Raw genomic sequence first — 18,288 nt, 5'->3', positions numbered from 1 at the left:
CATGGCAGGATAAGTATATCTTTCCATTTAGGAAGAATATTTTCAGATGAGTAAGCTATTTTAGAAGTTTCTTTGAAAACACAAGTAGAAATTTCGTCTATCTTCTCTCAGGTTTCCAAGCATGGAGGCATTCAGAGAAAACACACCAGACTAACAGGGGAATGTCAGCTCAGTTACACTCTGAATCCAGCAGCACCCCTTAACTATAGTCTCACTTCCAAGATTTTGGTGATCTTCAGTCTGCCAAGGTCTGAAAATATTACATAGGAAATTCCATGGATAAACAACTCACAAGTTTCAACTAACTTGCATGGCAGTATATGGTTATAACCATGTTACAATCAGTTATTGTTGTTCATATGCTATTGTGGAATTAAATTTCACCATATGTATGCATATTTTAGAAAAAAACAGAGTGTAGATGGGCTATGTATTTTCTGCAGTTCTAGGTTTACACTGGGGGTTGGAAAGCCTCCAGTGCACATAATGGGAGCGGACTGTAGATGGTATAGAGCAAGTGCTTTGCTCTCCAGCCTCCATTATTCTCTGCTGTTTGCTGAAGATGATCATGGTTATTGTTGTATTTGATGGGTCTAAGGCTTAAATGAGATGCATTCAAGATAATTCTTGTGGAGTTTGTCACTCTGTAAATGGCTGAAAATATAATTATCTATATAAATGGGCACATAATACCCCTAATTAATTTTTTTTTTTAGGAAACATTACATGCCCTAGCATATTTACACTTTTCCCATTGACTCTGGCTAAGAAGTGTGTTATTTACAGTACATACGACTTACTGAGAGTATTAGCATGTGATGAAATACCACTGTCACTAAAATTCAATTAGAATAAATCTGTTTTTCATTCAAAGTTAAAAATACCCCGGGAGGCCTGAAAATTCATCCTTTATATCCCCATAGTACTGAAAAGTTGCATATTACGCAATGGACAGAGAGCTAACATGGTCTTATTAAGATATATTATCCAGGAGTGCTCAAGGAGTCCTAATGACTTGTGATAGAAACTCGAATAGTATTCAACCTTTACTTATGTTCAGATATTGCATAAAACAACTGTCAACCCCAGAAACACATCATCAAAAATTGCCAACCACATAGAGTTGTTTCCACATGGTTCCCCAGTCCCTTAGTGTTGATGTCATTTCCGTGATAACCGAGTCTTCAGTGGGAATAACCATTTCAAATTGTCTGTGAAATGAAAACAGAAAAACCAAGTATAAATAAATGCAAATGCCAGAGACAATGGTTTTCCGTGCTCTTAAGGACAAACTAAGAGAAAGAAAGTGCCCAGTAGTTTTTGGGCACACAGAAGTCATCAGGGTCTGATTGTGAGCTGTTGTAAGGAATGCTACATGGGTTCCAGCACTATACAACCCAAATCATCAGCCACTCCATCCAAATCAAATTGGAGCACTGTAGCAGAAAAGAAACACTATCAGAAAAGTTCTGCTCCAGATGTAGTTTTACCACCAGACGGCAATTCAGTTAACCTCCCACAGTCCTAAAGCCTTCATCTGTAACTTGAGGTCACCAGGCTATATAAACTCTGAATTGACTTTTGTATTCCTAGCGCTACAAGTGTAGGACTCCAAGGGGAAAAAAAAAATTCCATGCAACCATTAAGACAGGAAAGCTGTGAACATCCAAATTAACACAGTATTATGAATTATCAGATACCCAGATACAGCCTGAACCCTCACTTGGATTCATTAACATTTTATTGTTTTAGTTTTTAAGCAGACTCATCACAGAGAACTATCAGTAATGTTATGCAGCCTAGAATTTCAGAGATTAAGACCTCACAGATATTCAAATACCCACTTTCCCCATGACTAGTGCATTAGAGTCTCCCGGTTTCTTCGGTGAAAGTCAGAAAGTCAAATTGGAAAATAATCATTCCAGCAAACAATTGAGAAGTATATACGGTCACTCAGGAGTTGAAAATACACGTATGAAAGGAGGAAAAATAGAAGAACACATTTTAACTTGTCCTTTGGGTCCTATGTTTGGCACAAAATACTTTCTTAATCTCGAGTTTGTATTTACAAATATTTTAGTTCTTGTGCCAATTACAGTGGTTAAAAAACTAGAGTGGTTAAATGCTTCTTACTACTATAGTTCTCAACAAATGACTACCTTGATAAGAAATATTTTATTTCAGTATGCTTCTCTCAAGGACAACATCTAACATGGAGAGTAACCGAGCTGAGAGGACCTGATAATCAGGAGGAAATTACTTTTAGCATGAAGCTAGTAGCTGCTCTGCAGTTCCTATTTGAAGTTATGTCCAAAGTGTATATGCTCGTCATTTCTCAGATTGTATTGACACAAAAGTGGGAATCAAAATCTTTTCCAGATTCCTTCACCAGTGGTGCCTCACCTCCTCACATTACAATACAGCTACCATACCTATCCAGTGACAATTTACCTTCTTTCTAGAGCTTAAACTCTGCAAAAAATGTAAAACTGCGATTTAAAAATATGAGACATAAAAGTAAGTAACAGTATTTTCCTATTGTTGATTTCATTGTATGGCTATTCATTTAATGGGATGTATGCTAATATATGTACGGTAATATGTGTAATATAGACTATCATATTCAGATGTGAAGATATAATTCAGTATGCATCTCTACTTCATAACCAAAGATGGACTCCCAGTGAAATTGTTACATTGTATCTTGACAATAGGATGCTGGACTCTGCCATTTTCTCTGTCCCCAATATCAGGTTATATTTAAGATAGCAGAATGATGAACTTAGGACTGCTTATGAAGGACTATACTATTGTTAAACTATGGGGGAAAGCAGTAGGGGGAGAGAGATTTGAGAAGGGACAGGGAAATTCCAGAGTCAATGGATTGTGTCATAAAATAATAAATAAAATAAACAATTATATATATATATATATACATATATATATATATATATTCACTGTGACTGATATAAAACCTATTAAATCTACACATGACATTTTCATATAGTAGTACATTTATTTCACTTTGGAAGCAGCTCTTGAAATTTAAACGACAAACAAAAATTATAAGAGGATCATTTATGAGGTCAGAAAGGGAGAAATGAATTTCCAAGAAACCTTGACATTCTACCTAACATTTAAGAAGTGACATGACCTCAACTAATACTAATACAGAATGGTCACACTATCCACAAATTATAATTTAATTTAAGGACCCCTATCAGTTTTACATTGCTTTGAAGACCCAAGAAAAGAACATAAAGGAAGTTCACTCTGTGAGAAGTTGATGTGAGTGTTGTCCAATTAAAATGTAAATTTTTAAGCACAAAATTGCCAAGGCAGCCGTTTCCTATTAAGTATACCAAAATGAAAATCAGTGTTCAAGTAGAGTTTCCTTGAGAGCTGCTTTTATAAGTAGTTACTCTTGAAATTATGTTTTGTTTTGTTACTCTCAGATGTGTTTTACAACTATTTCAAGCCTGTTCCATCAATATTCCTATAAACTTGTTCTCATTCAAGTCCAGCACTTCCCCATTTGGAAAGGAGTTTGTTTCAGCACCAAGTTGTCTGGCATTAACCATGCCTAGCGCTAGGTGCAGAACTCACAAACGAGTTTTCCACAAGCACACATTTTGAGATACTTTCACCTATTATAGTTAAGCGTTTTTGGTCAAGGGGACTAGATATATGCTAGTTTCCATTGATGTGCAAATTGAAATGAAGGTACTTGTTTTAAAAATATCCCCTATGGCTAAACATCCCCTAGTGGCTAAAGTTCTAGCCTTGCGTGCACCAGGACCCATAAGGGCACCAGTTCATTTCCCAGCTGCTCCACTTCCCATCCAGCTCCCTGCTTGTGGCCTGGAAAAGCAGCACAGGATGACCCAACACCTCCCAACCCATGTAGGAGACCCAGAAGAAACTCCTGGCTCCTGGCTTTGGATCGGCTCAGCTCCGGCCATTGAGGCTACATGGGGAGTGAACTAAAGGTAGAAGATCTTTCTCTCTAGCTCTCCTTCTCTCTATAGATATGACTTTCCAATAAAAATATGTAAATCTTTTATATATATAAATACATATATCACATCCTAACTCACTCTGAAGTGTCAATTTTGACTCAGTGGGATGAAGCTTAACATCATCTTTGCCAGCATGTCCTCTCTAAATCTTTCTGAGAATGTATGCAGGAGCTGATTGGCTCTTTGTTCTGTAGAACTGGGGATAGGGGATTGGCAGGAGTGGATCTGGGACCAAGGCAGCCAAGAAAATTGGCTGCCCAGACTTGCCCAGAAGGATACTTTAAGGGACAAGGTGAATCACAGAGTTTTCACAGTACTAACCCAGAACACTAGGGCAGGAGAACAAATGAGTTATTAACATGTAACTGACTTGATTTCTGGTTTATTTTTAGCATACCTGGATGGGATAAAATGTGGCTTAGAATGACCCCTCAAAGAGGACTGAACACTCTGTTAGACTGCACCTACATTTTAGTCATAATTATCAACAAGAGATTATGTTTTTAATGCATAATCTAATGTAATTGCTACTACTAACTACCGCTACTGTTAATACTGACTGAAGTAGCTTATATACAGTGTAAGTCACTCAGATTCCTCGTTTCAGCCACAAGGTGGACAGTGAGAATGCCTCACATCACAGACAGATGTCCCACTGCTGAACTAAAAGTCAACGTCACTCGTTTACCAGGGGTGGCTATGAGAAACATCTGTTTGAAGAGCTTCCTCAGAAGTTTCCTGGTAATGGTATCATCTAGTATAGCTACTTAAACAAGAAATTGTGTTTTAGTGCTATGTACTTCTATCAATAAAATTACATTCTTTTGCCATAAAATTAAAAATTTGCAAAAATCCATTGAGTGCCACAGGTGACACTAGCACCAATATTTGTGTCCCAAACCAGAGCCATATTATAATGAATGATCTGTTCATTTAACATCTTAACCACACAGGTACTATGACTATCATGCAATGTCATCTTTGAATGTTGGCCTGAAAGCTACTTTAAATCCTTTTGGAAATATAAGAGGAAAAAACTGAAGTATAAAAGAATTCTAGATGATAGATGAGCTCAATCCAACAAAGTATCATATAAATGAAATTCGACAAAATCGTAGGAAGGTTGTGTGAAGAAGTCACATAAAAATATAGCATTGTGCTCAATTAGAGCAAGACATACTAGACTTCCTATAATCTGTGGTGAATCTAGGAAAATTCCTGGGTTTTGAAATACCATGACTTCACACTGAATGGGCTTAACCGCCACGCTTCCCCATGGAGCAGGAAACCAAAGAGAATCAATTCCTGCTGTAAATGAGGCTGCCTGGATCTGTGAGCAGTCCAGTGCCACAGACCCAGTGCTGTCCGGCACACACAGATGTGCTGGATGCTCTTTTGTCCTGCCAGCTGTCATAGTGTAACGCATCTTTATCAAGGTTATGATCTTCTATAGTTCATTTTTCAAAACAATTATGAAGCCTTTCAAATTCTAACATTAGCAACGTTCTGCGAAAATGCTACAAGTATGAATGATAAGTAGTCCTTACCCTTTGTTCTTTACGCAGGCATTCTTCAAATGAACATAGCTGGAAGGAAATATACCCTGGAAGAGAGAACAGGAAACTCACTCCTAAGTTGACTAGGAAGGCTGAGTTGGTTTCACAAGTGAAACATGGCACACCATGTCATCTGACAGAGCCACACAACCTACACAGTCACACAACCACAACATTATCAGAAGTGCAGGAAAACACACATCTACTGTGTTCTACAGATAAGCCCTATCATAGTGTTGATCCATTCCTTGCATTTCCTATTATTAATTCAGCAACTTAGAGATTCTACAATAAATTTTTAAAAACTACTAAATTTCATTCAGAAAATGTATTCTTTCATTATAAAGCAGAAAATTAACAATTTTCAGGAACTGTAGATTAAAAAAAATCACATGAGTAAGTTTTTACAAAATATTCCATAGCTCTAAATAAAAATTCATTTTCTTTATTCTCTTCTGTGATTCTCTCTTAAAGTATACACTAAAAAAAAATTGGAGATGATATGTGCACTATGAACTAAAGCAGATTGTTGACAACAACACAGTAGCAATTAATCACCATGTTGTCACTGTGATGGAACAAAAATTAAACAAAAGAAACCGTGCTCTGCTTTACAGCATTTTACTGTAGAGAAATGCGAAGCCCAGAAAACTGTTCCTTTGTTCTAAACAGGAAACTGAAAGAAACAACAACAAATGAGCATCACTTTTATTGTCCATTAAATGACAATATTCTCTGCAAGATTTCTGATGCCTAATCAAATAACAAATTCAATTAAATATGTAAGAAAACAAATGCCACTTGAATACATTATCATCACCTTGGATCCAAATATAAAATAAAATTTAAAATTTTGGACATTCAAGCATATCAAATAGATCTATAGTTCTCCAAAAAATAGTTTTGTTCTTCAAAATTTAAAAAAAAAAATTTGCCTCAATATTGTGGGACTCAGAAATAGAGTAATTAGAGCTAATACAGAAAAATCAGAATTTAAGATTTGATACATGTGACAGAGGTAACAGATCAGTTGTAAGTTTTTTCCTCAATGTGCTAAACAAATAATAACAAAGCTGCCCTCATGTATGCTTTACTTTGCAGATGTCCAATAACAATGAAATTAGGGACAACAGGTTAAAACAAATTAAATCTGCATAGTCTTTTGTCCCTTCAGGCCTCTTTTAGAATGATACAAAATAAATGAAATGAAGAAAATATAGCTGGATGACTCAGAAAAAAAAATGATTTAAGTAAAAATGCAAGCAAAAAGAGTTCAGATTTCTTATATTCTGAGAATAAGCAAGGATCTGTCTACAGCCCTAATAGGCTAGAATGGACCAAACAAACAAACAAAAAAACAAAGAATAAAGCTTAAGATTATATTAGAGAATGTGGGAAGCATCGGTAAAAGCTGGGGAGATTAGAATGACATAGAAAAGCCTTTGTATTAGTAAGAATTACTGTCAAAAAGCTTAAGCTATAGCAATGAAACATAAAACAGCCATACTATATCCAACTATAATTCAAGAGAATTTATGCAAATATTCAGAGGATAATGAATTCTAGTTTCTATCTGGAAACGTACAATCAAAAAAGTACATTTTGATTATATGATATCTATAGCCCCAGTCCCCAGTGCTGAAGGACTCTCACCATACTGCTAAAAGAAATGTTTCTCCACACCGATATTTTACAGATGATAGAAGGAAAAGCAAAAAGATTACATGCTTCAATGCAATATTTCTTTTGAAATATAGATTTCCTTTGCCTGAATTTTAATTTAACTCCTCAAGAAACAAAGACTTCAAAAGGATGCTTATATGTAATGAGCTTATTAAGGTCTCCTCCGTGCAAATTTCAAGAGTACATGGGATTATCATTTGAGTGGCATATTTTATCTGTAATCCAAGTTCAAAGGAATTTCCAAAATTATTAATATCTGTATTACCATTTGGCATTTTAACTAAGAGTGTCAGCAGTAATTTCAATTGTGTGAAGAAATAAGTAATAACTTATCTGATTGTAAAAAATTTCACAATTGTAATGAAGAATAACATTTTTTACCTTGATATTAGGGTTTTTTAAGGCAAATCCTCTGTACCAGCCTGTAGAGAAACAATTATGGTTAATTTCCATAAAGTATTGTAATATTTTAAAGGTAATAAATAATAATAAATAAAGTATTCTTTACTGGAGGAAGTTTATCCTACATAGAAATATTATATATGTAAAATCATGGGCATTGGAATTAGGCCAACTCCAGTGACAATTAGCTTGAAGTATTTTATTAATAAATCTGCTTTTAAAAATGATCAGAAAATTATGTAAGGAACAGACACATATATGATGGATAAGAGCACTGAAATCAGAGCACTGAACATAAATTATGGCTTTACTACTCACTATTTATTTAATCTGGACTTCTCTGGGTACCAGTTCTCCCCCATCTCATAACAAGCCACACTACATTTCTTTACTGGAGGAAATTTACATTTTAAGAAAATTCCAGAACTTGTAGAAGATCTACTATATTTTCAAATTATGGCTGCCTGACTATAAGCTTAGACCATCACTCAATAACAGTGCTTGAAAAACAGTCATGCAGTGAATTTAGCTATCACTAAACCCAGTAACTTAAGTTAGTTAGGATTAGTTTCATAACCTAACAATAGGAAAGCTAGGTTTCATAGCTACCAAACCCATACAGTGCATCTTCACAGCATAATGTGAATTCCCAACCATCTTAGCACACTGTAATTTTTATCCTGGGAAAGGACTATTTCTTCAGCTCTCAGCAAATCTGCTTACAGTGATCCCCTTACAGAGCAACATATCATGCTAGAATTTAAAACACATAAACTTTTATAAAATTAGATACGTAGTTTCTTTGTAGACCTGCACAAATGTATTATCATTAGTTTATATTTTAATATATAAACTACTTTGTTTATTGACATGTAATTATTTTGATACATGAAACAATTCTAATTGAATCTGTTGGCTAATTCAGGTTCTTAAAAGTATATACAGGACAGTAAAGATATTGTCCCTAAGAGTACTGAAATCAACCTGAAGAAATTATAGTGAACTGAAAAAAATCACAATCTCTTTAGCTCAGGTATTGCTGGCTTTCATAAAGACAGCATGAAGAAATAAATATTTTAACAGAAATGTAAACTTTTTAAGAAGTGCAGAAATGTCATTGAAATCTCTATCTGATTATACAACATAGAAAATGGTACAAGGTAGTTCTCGCTAGGCATTTAATCCATTTTTATGCAAACTATTTTTTAAAATTTATCTGTATACAAAAATGGAAACAATACATCCAGTAATGATATGGGACGCCTTATTATATTTGTCAAGACATCAGTTAGAATGGACAGAATAAACATGGATGTATCACTCCTATTTAATGCCATCTCTAAGTGTAGTTCCATTAGGAGGAACATAATTTAATCTGCAATGAATCTGACAGACTACTGATGCCATATTTTAAATGTCTAATAAGGAAAATTTGTCAGGAGGAAAATTAGATTTTTAAGACACACTGATGGGGCTTTAAAATAGAGTCGTTTTGGTAACAAGAAAAAAGTATAGTCATTACATCAAGAATCTTTTGAGTTCAAGGACGTATCATGATAGAAATGGGAACAGCCAAAAATACGTCATCTTTAATGAGTTATCTTCTACCTAAAGTCATATAGGGTCATACATATGTATGTATGTGCATATATACATGTGCATACATATGCACACACATATACACATATGTATATACCTTGTACACACATATATGTGTATATATACATATAATATACAATACATATGTGTGTATGCAAGTATGTGTGTATATATAGGCCATATACTTTGCCAAATCTGTAGTCCAGTAAGTATTACATACATGCTTCTCAAGATGTGAAACTTAGTAAGATGGCATTGCTTGTTAAAAACTGCTTTAAATTTATATATATATGTGTGTGTATGTTTAGTATATATTTTTTTGCATTTTCATTTAAAATGCATTGAATAATTTTATTCTAAAAACTGGGGATGAGATACAAGGGGGGGGGGAATACTGCAGAACTCTGAACTATAGCAGTCTGGCCTAGGCAGGTACCCTCCCTCAGGCATCTGACTTCAGAGCTTGTGAGCCCTTACTGCTCACAAACTGTTTCTTCCTGTTCTGGGGAAATTGTTGGATTGCTGGGATTCTGTGAAAAGTCTCCTACTTTGACACTGAGTCACAAATTTTCCCAGAGTAGCTGCAATTATCTTCTATGTGGCATCTAAGACTCTACGGAAATAAAATTAGGAAACATGCAGTTCAGTCAAACAGAATGAAACTTTTACAAAAGCTTCAGCAACGAACAGAGGTAAAGAAAGCATTCCTAAAGTGCAGGTTGAGGAGGAGATTCCTACAGCCACAGGCAATCAGCAGGGGGCCACTCACCATCACACTTCTCCAGAATCTGAACTGTGTCTCCGATTTCCAACGACAGGCCATATGGTATGGTTCCTCGAAAACTCGCAATCACTGTTAAAAAAAAAGAAAGAAAGAATAGAATGTATGAAGATAATCACAGCTGTTACAGCCAGTTATACTGCTTACTATCGAATGTTACAGACTAGGAAAAGTGAAAGTGAATAGGACATATACTTTGATAGCTAAAACCTGCTGTCACTTCTACTTTAGTCCATACACTTTGCCAACTCTGTAATCCAGTATTATACACATGCTTCTCAAGTAGTGAAACTTAATAAAATGGTACTTGCTAAAACTGCATTAAATTATTTGAAATGTGGAAATACAGATACACAGAGATCTATCATCTGCTGGTTCACTCCCCAAAATGTCCATAACAGCTAGGGCAAGGTCAGGCTTACGTAACACATAAAGTCTCCTATGTGATTGCAAATACAAAGGTACTTGAACTACTGTAAGGAATCAAACAGACCAACAGGTAGTACAGTCATGGTCTGTAGTGAAACTTCCCTTTAAAATATAAAATCTGGGGCCCAGAGCCATGGCCTGAGCCATCCTTGCCTTGAATCTGCCAGGATCCTATACAGGTGCCAGTTCATGTCCCAACTGCTCCACTTCCCAATGAGCTCCCTGCTTGTGACCTAGGAGAACAGTGAAGGACAGCGTAAAGCCTTGGGACCCCGCTCCCTTGCAACAGACCTAGAGGAAGCTCCTGGCTCCTGGCTTTAGATCCACTAGGCTCTGACAGTTGCTGCCACCTGGGGAGTGAACCAGTGGATGGAAGATCTTTGTGTCTCTCCTCTCTGTAAATCTGACTTTCCAATAAAAAGAAACAAATCTTAACAAAAAGAAGAAAATACATAATCTGGCTCCTCTCGTATTTTTGCCTCCTTTAGAAGGACAAGTTACTCCTGGGACCTTGTTTTACCCTAAGAATAGTAACTGAACAGTAAAGTGCAGCCACTGTTGGAATGTGAATTTCACCTGCCTGAGTCCCAGTTTTATCAAGAAATAGAAAAAAGTAGGGGAGTCTCATTGAGGGAATGCAAAAGGCTTCCCCAAAAGTTCTTCAACCAGATCAAAGTGCCAACCCCCATCTCTTTGAATTTTTATCACAAAAATGGGAGGAAGAGGTGGCCTATCACAACCTTCTTTCTGTTTTAAGCAAACTAGACAGGATTAAAATTACAGTTTAGGATTGTTAACTGGTGTTTTAATGCTTTTTTTTTTTTTTTTGCTATCAAATTTGTACTTAAAAGATGCCACTTTCATCATTTTCTCAGGTCTTTCTTGAAAACCTGCCTTCTGACACTGTGGCAGGAGGTTTATTTCTTGAATAAATTTCACCTTGCTCACTGAAACTGTCACCATGAAAAAGTCTTCTTCCATGTGAAACAAGAACGGAGATCAATTTCCTCTCTTCTTGTAAAACTCCCTGCAGCAGTATCACCATCACAGCTACACGTTAGCCATATAGGGTATACGTTATCAGGAAGCTGGAATCAAAAGCGGAGCCAGGAATAAATTCCAGGCACTCAGATATGGGATACAAGCATCAAGATCGCCACGTAATAATACATATGAGCAAAGGTTTTAAAGAGATTGTCTCCCCCACATTCACTGTTAGATTCACTTCCTCATCTAGTTGTTTGACCCATGGAAGTTAATCAATTTGGGTTCAATATTAAGGATTGAATCTATTTCCTAACTGCTATTAAGCCTGGTTGACTTTTCAGTTAGTCTTTGAAGCAGATTTCCCCCCTCCCCCAGGCAGGAAACACCTTAAAAAGAGGCTGCACCCATTTACCTACTATCATCCCTAGGCCCTACTACAACTTGTGGCATAAAACCAGTCCTCTTGTGTCACAAACAACGGAAGCATCTTATTGAGTTATGATTAGCTCCTAGGATTAAATTCCCAGGCTCTAGGACAGTTCCCACCTGTCTGAATTCTCACATCATTTGAAAATAGGAGTGATACTATTCATTATAGATGCATGGTTTAGATTAGTAAGTTGTGAAAGCATTGTTGAGGGTGCAGCAGTATCTACAGAAAGAAAGGATGCATGCAGGAGTCAACCCCAGACATTTCCAGAAAACTGCATAGAGGATCAAGTTCAGTGGTTCTCTTTGGAGACTAACACTTGCATCATATAGCAGGCCCGGAGGGAGAAGTATGGAAAATGCACATCAACATAAGGAAAAAAACTCCTGTGAAACACTAAGTACCTTGAAATGAACTTTCATTTCATAGGAGCTTCAAAAGGCAAATATTTTAGAATTTAATTTTATAATATTGTTGCAGAGAATAATGTTTAGACACAACCTGAATCTCAAAAGTCAGTCACTGTTACTCTTCATAATCTGTTACAAGGAACACATATAGCTGTTGAAAATTACAACTCTGCAGGAAGGAATGGGCTTGTAGAGGTTTCAGGCTTTCATAATCTCAAAACAAAATTTAACAGTAGAGATCAAAGATGGCCCAAAGTCAATGAGATGAATAAAAATAACTATAGAGGCCATTTTAGACAAGCAGTAATTTGTGATGTCTTTTTTGAACACTAACATAAATAGCCTATGGTTTCATACTGATGTGCCAGAAAATGTTTGCCTGAAAAATCGTCAAGGATCTATCTTGATGGATTACTTCATATAACCCTCAGTGACATTTTCTCACAAGAGATCAACAACTGAACAGACGGTAAACTTAGGAATATTTAAAAGATTTTTAAAGCAAGATTAAACTGAAAATGACCTCTTCATTCTCATGAAGCTACCTTAACTTCCCATAATCCAAGTGGTCCAACACGAGGTGTTGCTTGAGAGCTTTAAGGGCACACACTACTCAAAACAGTTTTACATTCACCTCTTAGCACTGAAGGAAGTCCTGCCCCAAGACTGCCACGAACTACCAGTGTTTCCTGTTCTCACCTTTTCATTCACATCTCAGGCCATACAACCCAGCTTTCACTGTGTTCTGATACCATTCTCCTCAGGGCTAGAGCCTTTCACTGTAGCCATATGTCCCCGGCCATCCAGGAGTCCACCTTCTTTTGAATCTTTTACTGTTTCTTTCATGCACTGTAGCCTTCTTCTACTCTAGACCATTGACTACCCTCCTCTTAAATGTTGGTAACATCCATGGTTCTATCCTCAAGGGGACGAAATAGAAAGGCTGGAGAAGAAAAGACTAGCTTTCAAGCTTGGCATGAAACTTTGGCTTGAGCCCCGAGTTTTTCATTTAACTCTGAAACCTTGGACAAGATATCAACCTCTTCCATAGCTTCCTTAAGCAAATGAGTTAGTAATGAAGGTATAGCTAAGGCATAGTGAAGAATTAAATAAGGCACTGATCTGAAATAATTTATTGCCTAACATATTCCAGTCATTGAATAAAACTCTCAGCTGTTTAATGTTGTACTTTTTCTCTTCTGAACATATGCATTCTAACCTAATGAACAGAATTCCAACATTTTCAGAACCCCTGGTGGACATGTGATTTTTACAGCTGCCTCTCCATTCTCACTCTCTGCAATGAGCTCTAGATACAAATTTCTTGGATATCTTTATTCAGATGTCCAGGCACTTAAACTAAGCCTGCCTCCAATTGAGTCATTATTCTTCTCCCAACCAAATCTGAACTGCTCTCTCTCCCAAGCTGGATCTTTCAACAGGACCACTGTCAAACCTTACTAGAGTTTTCCCTGTCTGGATGGTTTCCTTTAGCAACACAAGGTTCACAAGTTCACAACACCATCTGAGTTTTCTTTGATTCTGCCGTGTTTGTACTTACCTAGTGTTTGGATGTATCATTAGGACTCTTCTGTTAGATCCAACTTATTAGAAAAAAGAGCTAATGGAATACATAACAGAGTACTAGACAACAGCTTAATGATATTGTTTTCTTATTTCATGCTGCCACTTAGTTCAGTCTTTAGATAGCCCCAAACTGAACTGTCTTCCATGATACCCTGTTCTGTTGATTATAGACAATACTATCCATTGATCATACAGGCCAGAAATCAGTGTTATTCACACACATCCATCCTCGTCTACATAGCCAATCCATCAAATTGTCATGACATTATCATGATGATCTCATCTCTTAAGGAGCTACAAAACTCTCCTTTTGCCAACACCTCCACTTCCAGTACTTGCCAAGTCTTGCCATCACCTACTGCATGACCTTTTCTAGTAGGGTCCTAACGAGCCCATGTACAAGGTTTCTCTTCAATCCATTTCCACACAACAAAGAGGTCATTTCGAAAGGTTATCCTCCCTTCTCACAGATCGTATCTATGAGAACAACATAAAACAACTACATCAGCCCGCAACCCCCATCCTTCTGTGAGATCATCCCACACCTCTTATCCCCGAATGTATTCTAGTCACATTGACTGTATGCCATTACTGGCCTTGCTACCTTTCCTCCCACACAGGATTTTGCAAAAATACATTCACTGTTACCACCCTAACCAAGTCAACTCAGATTCGTCCTTCAGATACTGGCTCTGGGGTTCCTTCCTCAGCTCCTTTCTTGATGCCCTATATGTCATATGTACACAAAGCACTATTTACCACCTAGTGATTCCCCTTTATGCAACTGTGAATATTGGCTCCAATACTAAACTGCTGAGATCCATGAATATAAGGACTGGGTTGGTTTTCGCTCTTAATTGTATAGCCAATTCAGCACAGAGTTTGAAACAGAGTCTGAGTTCAGTGATCTTCAGTGAGGGAATTAATGACTGAATGGCCATTATTGTTAAATATCATAGTCTAAAATAGGATCTTTTATCTTTGGGACAATTATTTCAACAGTGTGTTCAAAATTCTATGAAACAACTGTATTATCTATGGAAACTTGATCTTTCAGAAGAACTATTTAAAGCTCAAGGAAGGAGGTGTTGGCATGGTAATGCTGTGAATAAAGCCACTGCCTATGATGTTGGCATCCCACATGGGCACCGACTCAAGTTCTGGCTGCTCAACTTCTGATTTAGCTCCCTGCTAGTGTTCCTGGAAATGCAGTGGAAGATGGCTCAAGTACTTGGGCTCCTGCACCAAAATGGTAGATCCAGATGAATCTCCTTGTGAACTGGCTTACGGCTGACCTAGTTCTGGCCATTGTGGCCATCTGGGGAGTGAGTCAGTGGATGGAAGATCTCTCTTTGTCTTTTCCTTTCTCTGTGACTTTGCCTTTCAAAAAATTTTTAAGAAAAAAAAAAGCCTCAGATCCCAGTCTAGGTCAGAACTGTGTCCATGCAGCCTTCATAGGCACCTATCTGTTAGTCAACTGACACCTTTCCTAGTATGCATCATCCTTTACCTAGGACCTGGGGGAGGTGGCATGTACCTATTATTCTTACAAACTCATCAGAGAGGTTAGAAACTAGGAGGCAGGCACGCTCTCTGTGTTTCTCTCTCTCCACATTAGAACAGAAGAGGGTGCTGAGGCACTGTTTTTCTGCTTCTCTCCCCAATTCCTTTCCCTTTCTGGCCCACTCTACACCTGAACTATTGTGCTCACCTCCTTACCCTTTTAAAAACAAACTTTACCACTGAGTGCACTGTCGATACAGGCTGTACTTAGAAAGCTTATCGAAGTAGAAGGCAACACCTGGAATAAGAATCTAGAACCCTCCTCTGCCACAACAGAAGTACACAAATTAAACCGAAAGGTCCCTGACAGCACCAAACTCTGACTCTACAGGCGTTTTTCTCTTTTCCTTTTCTTTTTTTTTTGTCTCAGTACTGATGTGGTACAAAATTTTTTGAAATATTATCCCCAGATTAGTGTGACTGTGTCATTGCTGCAAGTGATCAAATGGACCCAATGTGAGTATGTGAGAACATGAATGGAAAAAAAAATACATTGGATGGGAGAGTGACAGAATGAAGCTACTGAGAAATGCTACCCAAGCATTAGTAGATGGAAATATGGGAGCATCTGTCATAATTAAAACTGTGCAAGTACTAAGTGTTACACTGTAGATAGATTGGAGAGGAACAGTGTAAGGATGCAGTTGAGATATGACTTTGCTCCTTACCCTGTCAATTGCACACCACTCAATCTCTGAGTTAAAATAAATAATCCAGCCTTGCTATATATCACTGAATAAATGAATGCATCCCATACTCTGGGAAGATATTTAGACTTTAGTCTATGACAGAGAAAATGTAAAGAAGGATGCAGCGCTTGGAGGAAGTATAAAGGATTTGAACATGACTGGCTCATGTTTGTTAGAGTTAGTGTGTGATATTTCATAAACTAAGGAAAACTGACTTAGCATAGCATCACTTTGCATTTCCATTCCATATTCTTAATGCTATATTCAAGTTGTATTTGGGAAACCACTTTTCAACTATCTCTCTTCAGGTTTCTCCAGGTGTCTTTGCAAGAAACAATCTATGGTTGGTAAAATCAGTTTTGCCAACAGTTATTGTAAAATATTCATCAATTTATCTAAAAAAATGCATTCATTATATACTTGTTAGGGTTATAATAAAACTGATATTTCACAAACAGGAGTGCAAGTGTCTTTATCCTTTGATTTTCTTTTCTAGCAAACTGAACTTTATTAGCTATAGAAAACATCACACAAAACAAGCTCTTAGGTAGGCTGAGATTAAAATGTTCAAGACTCTTGTTTTAGTCTTGTTTTAAACAGCATATAAGCACTATGGTGCTCTGCTCATTTGTTCCTATTTGCTACTATGCAAAATTTATTTGGGTTAATAAAAAATGTACTTAAACCTAGTTTATATTCAAGTCCTTGAAAAAAAGGGTAAGCTGAAAGCATTAAACTTACAGTATAACCATCTTGAAAAGTATTCCTAATTAGCTGTCTATTATCATTCACACATCACTCCTTTATATACTGATAGCAGCTTACTGCTTATTGGCAGTTTATTAAAATTTAAGTAACTGTGAGAAATCTGCTCAAGTACAACTCCAAGATATTTTCTAGTATGTAGGCAAAAAGAAAGCCAAATGTCGCTATGAAATAGGGACTCATTTCTTGGCTTCAACAATACTGCTTGCCCATGCAAACATGTGCATATTTTAAAACTTTTAAGTTTTGTACAGAGAAATGTAATCAAATGGCTCTATGACTTTTAGAAATTTAAACTCCAAATAAATTATTTAAAACGATGTACATCAACCATGTAGCTATAAATTTGAAAATAATGTATTGCTTATTATCAAGGTCACAATAATATTTGCATTGATTCTACTGGCCACAATTTGATTCAAGCCCAGTAAATGCTGCCATTGTCCCTTTTCAGCAGACAATCTAAGATGAATGGAATATAAAGCAGGAAAACAAAAACAATGAAAACATATTGTCTCTGTGTCACACAGGGGAAAACTCATCTACCCCAGTTAGTATCATGGCTTCATTTTCCTTGCAAAAGGATCTTCAAATCATGAATGAATTCACATCTAAAAGATCACTTAAGAACTAACTGCTCACAGCACAGTGTAAGTTCTCAAGTTCTGAAGTTATCCCACCAAATTCTATTTAACACCAAAGGGAAACTGCTAGGTTTTATTTGTTTGGTTGGTTTGCTTTGGTTTAGTGTTTTTTTTTTTTTTTCAACAAAACTGAGTTGTCAATACAAGAGAAATGAAATACCAATTTCTATGTTTCAGTTGTAAAATCTTTCATGTTGGAGCTCAAAGCACAGCAATGATCATGCAGCCATGAAGCAGGCAAGAGTGTGAGAAGAAATTTCATAAGCCTCAGAGCATTCAAGGTTCTTTCCCATGCCCACAGTTCATGATGCATTGTGTATTCATCTCTGGCTTGTCATGGAGGCAAATTCAGTTTACTGGCTTTTATGAGGATCTTCTAGGGAGTTAATATGCATCACAAAACATAAAGTCCAAATTTCTGAAAAACGTAGGTATAATTGGGAGGAAAGAGAGACAAGGAAGAAGATACAAGTGAATTAAATTCACGTGGGCATGTTACTGCATAAAGTAGCAAACTGTGGTGGAGGAGAATAGAGCACATTTTCTACACGTGTGCAGAGCCTCCTAAAATATGATAGGGAAACGAAGCCAACAATTCAATCAAAGACATTTCCTTTTTTCTACTTGTCTGGAAGAGGCTTGAGGGAAGATGCTAAAGGAGTCATTTGGGAACTTGTATTGGCACCACGTGATCTCCTGACACTCCATGTCTCAAAGACCAAAGGCACCCGTGAGAAGTCCAAG

The 18,288-nt window shown here is 36.8% G+C and overlaps 1 protein-coding gene across 5 annotated transcripts in view; it reads right to left on the bottom strand.

The window, feature by feature from the left end:
* The window catches only part of DOCK4 (dedicator of cytokinesis 4), a 365,221-nt gene that overhangs the window by 183,689 nt on the left and 163,244 nt on the right, over positions 1-18,288 (bottom strand). For all 5 annotated transcript variants that reach the window (XM_058655014.1, XM_058655015.1, XM_058655017.1 and 2 more), the window contains exons 2-5: positions 10,029-10,112; positions 7,640-7,680; positions 5,567-5,622; positions 1,115-1,211 (exon numbers count right to left, since the gene is read on the bottom strand). In XM_058655014.1, coding sequence (XP_058510997.1) covers positions 1,115-1,211; positions 5,567-5,622; positions 7,640-7,680; positions 10,029-10,112 — 278 coding nt within the window. The remainder of the gene's footprint in view (positions 1-1,114; positions 1,212-5,566; positions 5,623-7,639; positions 7,681-10,028; positions 10,113-18,288) is intronic.

This window comes from Ochotona princeps, chromosome 25, assembly GCF_030435755.1.
Source record: "Ochotona princeps isolate mOchPri1 chromosome 25, mOchPri1.hap1, whole genome shotgun sequence".
Classification (NCBI taxonomy): Eukaryota; Metazoa; Chordata; class Mammalia; order Lagomorpha; family Ochotonidae; genus Ochotona; species Ochotona princeps.
Note: the sequence above shows the minus strand (reverse complement) of the source record. Positions and strands in the feature narration are given on the sequence as shown.